This window comes from Chenopodium album, chromosome 23 (genome assembly GCF_948465745.1).
Source record: "Chenopodium album chromosome 23, dcCheAlbu1.1, whole genome shotgun sequence".
NCBI lineage: Eukaryota > Viridiplantae > Streptophyta > Magnoliopsida > Caryophyllales > Amaranthaceae > Chenopodium > Chenopodium album.
The window spans coordinates 5,866,546-5,875,321 of NC_137856.1; the positions used below are offsets into that span (position 1 = coordinate 5,866,546).

The 8,776-nt window shown below is 33.8% G+C and overlaps 1 protein-coding gene across 1 annotated transcript; it reads left to right on the plus strand.

Annotated features, from left to right (window-relative positions):
• The first annotated feature begins 2,274 nt into the window (after positions 1-2,274).
• On the plus strand, positions 2,275-6,862 carry LOC145606586 (carboxyl-terminal-processing peptidase 3, chloroplastic-like). The gene is made up of 11 exons (XM_081662376.1): positions 2,275-2,690; positions 3,598-3,810; positions 3,986-4,072; positions 4,311-4,389; positions 4,896-4,984; positions 5,062-5,097; positions 5,319-5,438; positions 5,556-5,642; positions 5,725-5,874; positions 6,159-6,266; positions 6,380-6,862. Exons 1-11 carry the CDS (start codon positions 2,379-2,381, stop codon positions 6,626-6,628), a joined length of 1,530 nt encoding a protein of 509 aa, XP_081518502.1. The 5' UTR covers positions 2,275-2,378; the 3' UTR covers positions 6,629-6,862.
• The last annotated feature ends 1,914 nt before the right edge of the window (positions 6,863-8,776 follow it).

The window sequence follows — 8,776 nt, forward strand, 5'->3', positions numbered from 1 at the left end:
TAACATTTGTGGAGCTTACGGTTAATAAAACAATAAAAACAACCTTAGTAGACCTTTCTGCAATAATTCAACATTTGTGGAGCTCACATGTAATAAAAAAAAAGTCGTTGATTTATCTATAAAAATGACACTAGTTGAACGTTATCATGAAGATAATCTTGTATTTTCTCAAATAGGTTTTGCCAACTGGGCTTCACGTTGCAATTATGTAGTTTAGTGTTAGGATTTTCCAACTAGGTTTTACATTGAAAATTTGACCATTGAAAATAGAGTATTCATGATGTTTATTTTATATAAAATATTTTTGAACATTTTATGGAGAAGACATATAATAAAAAAATAAAAAAAAAATATATTACAACATAACTACTTTAGAAAGTTTCACAAATATTCTAGTACTTCTTAATTTCATTTTTAGGGAAAAAAATACTTTAACATTACAAATTCTCAATATATTCTTTTTCCGTACTTGATAATAATAGTTGCTTTAGTTTAATTTGCAATCCGCTCGTTTGGCTTCAAAAAAAAAAAAAAAAAAAGTTAAATCTGCAATCACCTAGAGTACTTGTCAATTCGGTTAATGGGTCAGGTTCGGTTCAGATTTTAGGTTGTTTGGTTTGAGTGCTTAGGATTGTTTGGGTCATTACATAACATAATATAGGGTTAAACTGAGGGTCTGTTCACATTTACTGAACTGAGCTGAACTGAACTGAACTGAACTGAACTGAACTGAACTAAGCTGAAATGAATATTTTATAAGAGAAGGAAATTAGGAGCTGAACTGAACTGTACTGAACTGATTGGAGGTGAACTGAACTGGATTGAACTAAACTGATTGGAGCTGAACTGAACTCAGATAAAATTAAGTTGAAGTGAACAGGCCTTAAGTCGATCTTATGTTGTTTGGGTCAAGGTCGGATTGTTTGGTCTGCTAGGAATTGACATGTCTACATGGACACGCTTGTAATGTTTTTTTTTCTTTCTTTCTTCCCCCGCCCTCATCCACTCACCATGTTGCAATGTTAAAGGAACGAAGAAAGAACGACACGACTCAACTCAACAATTTGTATCTAATAGTTAGTTTGATCATAATAATTGAAGCTAACCCATAAAGTTTGAGATGAACTTGTGTTCAAATTCATATTTCTTAAGAGTATTGAAACTAAATTTAACCAAACCCCTATCAAGTGCTCAACATGGACACTGGGTACTTTAAGGGTGAAGATCCCCTTCCTTCTATCCACTCTCAAATTGTCTACCTCACTAATCGAACCAAGTTGTTTAGACTAATCAATTGAATTTTCCCAATAAAAGTTTTTTTTTTTTTTTTTTTTTTTTCTATTTATGGGATACTTGGAGATATCAATATCAATATATATATTAAAACTCATGACAAGGATTTTAATCTTGCCACGTGTCACCATGTCACCTATATTAATCACTAATTATTTTCTCACAAAAATTTATTATTTGTTAGCATTAAGATTTGAAGTTTTGAACCCAGCCATAAGCCATAACCTTTATATTCATTAAAATAGAACTTTGATCACCACTCCAATGACAAATCTTATATGATAATAAATTAGTGTATTAAAAAGAGTTATTTATGTTCAAAAATTCTAGATTTATAATTGTGAACTTATATGTGGATATTTTAACAATAATATGATTATAAATTTATTTTCGTTTCTTTCAGTTACTCAAGGTGTTAATTAAAATATGTAACCCAAAAATGCAAAACAATTTTTATAGGTTTTTTCTTTTTACCACAAAATATATTTACTCAAAGGAATTTATTATGACGCTGATTAATAGAAAAAGAAATCCCTTTAACAATTAAAACAAGTTGATACAATATAACATTTAGACAACTACATATTAAATAATAAATTTTAATGTTCAATTATATGTACAAAATTTAACAAATGATATTATTTTTATAAAACCACACCAATATATTTTGCTTTATTTTGTTATAATTTTTAATATACAAACAATGACCCGGGGCATTGCCCGGGCCAAAAACTAGTTTTGTTTTAAACAACCATTTATAGTCAATTACTCGTCATTCTTTCTTTCTAATGGGATACTTCTCGCCTTTTAGTTACATCTAGCACAACATTAGGAGTGGACAAAATAGGATTATATGGTGGATTCCAATTGAGTAAGATTCTTGACAACCTTATTGCAATTAGCACCACAACATTTCACCAACACAAGATTCATGTAGGTCCCTCACTCTCATATTCACCATAAACACCATTTTAACATTCAAAATAACAGCAACATTAACAATAACACCAACATAAAACATCAAAATTTTACTTCAAAAAATCAAAGAAATTCCCCCAATTTGCAAAAATCTTAATCTTCCAATTATGTCTTCAATTTCTCTTAATCATACTCATAATTACAAACTTCCCCTTAAACCCACTTCCACTTTAACCTTCTTTTCCACTATTTCTCCTAGATCATCCTGCAAACTTAACAGAAAATGCAGAGTACCAATTATATGTTCTTCATCTTCTTTGAATTCAGATAAATTGGTGGAATTAAAGAGTGGTTTAGGCAAATGGGTATTTAATTTTGCAGCTGGGGCTGTTGCAGTTGCTTCGATTTTTCTGGATTTTGATTCTCCGGCTTTTGCTGAGTCTCTCACTATTGCATTCCCAGTTTCTCGTTCTATGGAGGTTCTTTTTAGTTTGTTTTAATCCCTTTTAATTTTATTTCAAGTGGATGTTTGTTGATTGCTACTCGTATTAGTCTTATATGTTCACTTTCTTAAATCCGTGTCACGAGGAAATGTTGCCCGTGTCACGAGGAAATGTTGCAATTAATATGAAACTGCAGTATTGTTATATCGTGACATACATGGCAGAGTTATATGAAATGAGAGTAGTTTAACCAGGAATTGTGTTGTAGAATTGAGAAAAATTATTTTTAATTAGGGAAATTCAAAAATCAAAATGATTCCATGCAATGTTAGGCTATTTATTAAAAATGAATAAGGTAATGAATTATATGGTATTGTCATAGGGCCAACAGGTCAGAGAGTGAGGAATAGCTCAAGTGGTTAAAGTTTCCCTTCCTGTTCCAAGAAATCTTATGATCAATTCTCATCACCCGCCCTTGCGGCTCTCTAAACACTAAAAAAATAGGGTCACTTGGTCAACCTATCTTACTTGCTCATTTTGGTGGATGAACAATGCAAATGGTTAATGGTGAAGAACAATAACACCAATTCTTTGTTTATTGGACTTGCTAAGTAATGGGTTTTAGCCATTTCTTTTACATGTAATTGCTCAAACATGTAGGTTCACTCATGATTTTTATGGACATAACACGAGGGTAGAAATTACACACGAATTCATTATCATTACCTCAATATATGACCTTTTACCAATAAACGTGTTGTGATCTTGTTAATGTTCATCAATGTATTACACACTTCTTGTGTATGTCATAGTTCATATTTAAAGAAACAATACAAAATAATCCTTGTTGAAGGAAACAAATTTGAGGCTAAGCTATGAAGTTGGTCTTGAAATTGTACATGGATTGATATTATATCAAGTAAAACTTCAACAATTATTATAGGTAAATAAAGTACAAAGGACCTTAATTGAGGCTTGGGGTTTGATTAGAGAATCCTTCATTGATCCCACTTTTAATCACCAAGACTGGGATTCGAAGCTGCAGCAAACAATGGTGGAAATGTTCCCTCTCAGGTCTGCTGATGCAGCTTATAACAAGATCAGTGGAATGGTCTCTAGTTTAGGAGATCCTTTTACCAGAATTATCAATCCTAAGGTATTTTCTGAATACTTAGCTGTTTCAAACCGCGCAATATTAGGATGTTTTTCATGTTGATCTATGACATTTTTTAATTTCTTTACAATATGGCCAATGTTGTCGACCCCAAATCATTTTGGGACTAAGGCTTTGTTGTTGTTGTTGATGGCCAATGTTGCACTTGCTTTTACAGGAGTACCAAAACTTCAGAATTGGAAGTGATGGAAACTTGCAAGGTGTTGGGTTGTTTGTTAATGCAGAACCAACTACAGGACATCTGGTAAGTACTAGAAAAATAGGAATAGTGTATCTGTTCTCCTCTCAAATTCATAATGAATATATAATCCATTGAGCTGCTGCCTCTGTAAGCCATCACAATTCGACAAGGTATTGGTAGTAGTTTCCTTTGAGATAGTAGCTTTTGACGGCTGGAAGTCACTCTCTTTAAGATTAGTATGATATTTTGCAAGCTTGTGCTCTAGTTTTATGTATCAATTTGGTTTCTGTTGTCATTGTAGGTTGTTGTATCTTGTGTTGCTGATAGTCCAGCTGCACGTGCTGGTATACACGAAGGAGATGAATTAGTTGAGATCAATGGTGAGTAATTAATCAACTTGTAACCTAACTAAGTTCTTCTGAGTTCTTGAGTAGACTGCTAGTCTTACACTTATGCCTGAATTAACCAAGATTCATAATGACTGCTAGAAAGGAATGACAAAATTACCATCCGTGCACTTTTATAATACAACCTAAGATTCACATTATTTCCTGCTCCTCATTGTAGCTCAGCATTGGGGATATCTGCACCGCCCCTTTTTAACAGACTGTTTATGATGAGCTAGAATCTATTTTCACATTGATGAATGTTTCAGACACTCATAACAACATTTTCTCCTAGTCTTTTTTATTAGGAAACCTGGAAATCACACCTGTGGTTTATTTGATTAAACCTATTGCATTAAGTGTATGAACTAAATAATTAAATTCCTATTTGTGTGTGTCAGACACTCTGGCTGTTCATGTGATTTGTATTGTTGCCCATTATATTATGTAATGTCTTAGTCTTTCTCCACCACTAATTAATGGACTCCGATGGTCTTCAGGGGAAAAGCTCGATGGATACAGTAGTGAGACGGTAGCACAGAAGCTCCGAGGGCGTGCTGGATCAACTGTCAAAGTGAAAGTCCACAGTGTACATGCTCAACCCTGAAGTTTGTAGATCAATTGTATCACTCTTATGATTATTTCCTGATTCATTGCTTGCTGCAGGGAAAAGATACTGCTTTCAGCTCTAATATCAGAGAGGTATATGTTATGCTTCTTGCTTCACACTCGCTAATTAACGATTAGATTTTTCAAGTATCATTGTTTAGTGAATGATCCAGTTCTTTTATGAATTGCATATAGCATAGTTTATGTTTTGGTGAATCTGGTAGCAATCTATAAATCCAACCTGGTATCATAGTGTTCTTGATTTTGATTCATTGTGTTAAAGTGTCATCTAACATAGCATTTGCTTCTTGAAGGTCAACCTACCTCGAGAATACATTAAGTTGTCACCAATCTCCAGTGCTGTCATTCCCCATAAAACCCCTGATGGGCATCTGTCAAGAACAGGTTACGTAAAACTATCTGTCTTCTCTCAGGTAATTATGTCAGTACATTATGGCAAGGCTTATGACTTCTCATTCTCCGTGATCAAATATATTTTACTCATTTAGATTAACTATCATTGCATGTATCATTCTGTTTGAATTTTATAGACTGCTGCTTCTGATATGGAAAAAGTGATACATCAACTAGAAGATCAGGGTGTGCAGTCATACATATTGGATTTGAGGAACAATCCGGTAAGCACCTTTTTTGAAGTGTTGGCTTTGGGTTTATGCCAATATAAATAATTTATATTGCATCTCTTGTACATTTCTGCAGGGTGGTTTAGTAACAGCAGGGCTTGATGTTGCTCAGTTATGGCTCGATGGAGAGGAAACTCTAGTATATACTACTGATCGGGACAAACATATATTTCCCATTAATATGGTTGATGGACATGCTGTAACACATGATCCTCTTGTAATACTTGTAAGTTTCTGGAATACTTTTATGTCCTGTGGCGAGAACATCACACAATCTTTGCAACAACCTTCCTATATATATGGATCATCAGGGACCAAAAAAATAATTACTTCAAAGTTACATGATTTGCTTAAAGCTAAATAACTCTAGTAGTCTAGTGTAAGAAAAAATATCAAAAACAAAGTTAACACCATTAATCAGATGTTGCAAATGCCAAAATTCACCCACATTTGTTTACTACTTTATATCCAGTAATCATATCATATGCTAAACCCTCTTGATTGAAGTAGGTCAATGAGGGAAGTGCTAGTGCAAGCGAGATTCTAGCTGGTGCTCTACATGATAATGGACGTGCTATCCTTGTAGGTCACAAAACTTTCGGCAAAGGCAAAATTCAGGTATCACAAAGATATTCTTTTTAAATTTTTGAAAGCAGGGGATCAGACTGTTCTGTTTCATGGCATATAGATACTGCTTTTTAGTTGATCAAATTCTGTGTGTTTTTTTCCAGAGCGTCACAGAGCTGCATGATGGATCTGCCTTATTTGTCACGGTGGCTAAGTACTTGTCGCCATTGCGACATGAAATTGACAAAGTAGGTATAACCCCGGATGTTCAGTGCACTGCTGATATGCTGAGTGTACCCAAAGCATCCGTAGTTAAGGACAAAAATGCAGGGTCTGCTTTAGAAGCAGATTCTTGCATATTGGTGGCAGAGCACGAATTAGACGCGCAACAGTCAGAAGGAACTGCTTCCTGAACGGCACTATAAGGGAATCCTAGATCTTCCTTCATCGTGTAAATACTTATGCTACCATTAGCCAGTGGCTCCACATAGCTTTGCTTATTATACCAATATCAATATGTAAATCAAATGTAAAATCATTGTATATGTTAATCAAATGTAACATGATTGTATATGTTGCGTGTAATTACACATTATTTTAAAATAGCAAACAGTTTTGCAAACTTGGGCAGCCCATGGTTTTGCACACCCCTAATTGTCACTAAACAATTTTGGTTATTAATGACAAAAGCGGGATTTGCGCCGATCATAAGCAAAGTAACTAAAATTGATTAGAGAAACTTATTTTTTTAATATCAAAATTTCATAGAACCGAGAAAAAATTATACTTCCTCCGATCTTATTTACCTTTGCACATACAAAGAACAATTTTATTTTACTATGATTACCTAATTAGCCTTATATTTGTGTATCGAGAAAGCAAAAAAGACGCAACAAAATTCAATCTCAAGTCTTAAGTTTCACCAACACACAACCTTTTTCATTTCCGAAATGACAATCACAATTCACAGCAGAAAACAACATGACAAAAGACAAATTAAACCCCACAAATAAAATTTATTTAAAAAAGATAGTACCACTCATTACAAACATTAAACCTATCTCATGCATGGCAAACAAAATCTACCATAAACCTCAACACAAAAGGATAGAGAGAGCCATAAAAGATAAACCACCTAGAAGAACACTAGAAAAAGACGCCGAAGCGGCACCAGCTTGTTCCGGGGCAGGCGCAGGAGCAGGCGAAGGAGTGTTCAAGTGATGGACAATAGCCGGGGCAGGCGCGGGGCTGTGTCCGTGATGGATGTTTGCAGGGGCAGGCGCAGGGGCATTATGATGCCGAGTGTGGTGATGGCTATGTGCGGAGGCTATCATCGCCGTGGCGAGGAAAGCGAAGGTGATCAAGACTAATGTTTTGCAAGATTGTGCCATTGGAAATAGAGGTAATGTGAATGAAATGAACGTTACAAATGTTTGTGTGAGGGAAGTGAGGAGTGATGTACAAAGGGACAAAGGGTGGTTTTATATAGTAGGAGTGGATGGAAGAGGGTTTGGGAAATGAGTGAAATAGGGTTTTGGAAATAGAAAAGTTTGATCTGAATAGGTAATGGCATGCCCCAATTCAATTTATCTCTTAGGAATATGAAAATGGTAAATTAAGGGACAATTTTGTAATTTGAATTTCTCTAATGTGAATACGGAAAGCAACACGTCATTTTTTTAATTTTTATTACAGAGTATCTTGCTATAAATATACGGAGTAATTACTTTCTTTGATTGTTTGACGATTTTTTTTTTCCTGAGCTTATGGTTCTTGTATTTAACTTATTTGAAGCTTTTTTTTATCTTATTAATAACGAGAGACCATGAGCGTTATAATCACTTTAATATATTTCTAAAATAATACGGTTTAATGCTTAATTTTGTCATACATTCTTAAGCAAGTAACAATATAGGAAAATATTAAATACAGCTTTAAGGTTATATATATCATTACCCTTTTATACGGAGTAGTTAAAAACTAGGGGAAAAAAAATAATCATCTTAGTGATAACAAAACTCAAATCATTGATTGCACTATGTAATTTGAATTTTAAAATTTTTAAAAATATTGAAAAAGATCCAATGGCAGCAATTGCAACGATCATTAATTTAGCATTAAATCATTTCTTATCGTTTTGCTAAAAAATGAAGTTCAACCCTCCCTTTTCTTGGTTTCCCATACTTGAGAGAAAGAATTCCCTTCGACCATTTAAATAAAAAGGCATTTGGAAAGGCTTATCAACGACGTATAATCTCTATAAACTACTTGAAGAAAGAGCAATATTGCCAATATTATAGAAGATTCTAAGTTCATTGTACGGAGTATCATAATTTCTGCCACATACATATAGAATTTTATGGAGTAATTCTCATCTTTGATGACTTAATATTGCACAATTGGTACATATAACCGGCTAAGCTTAAGTTGAAAGTTAACAAAACTTGTTAATCCTTAAGGTTTATGGCAATGACATCAAGAAAGTTTCAAAGTGGAAAAAATGACTAAATGAGCAAGGAGTATACTCGTTTATATGTTATCTTTTACTTTTACACTTTCTT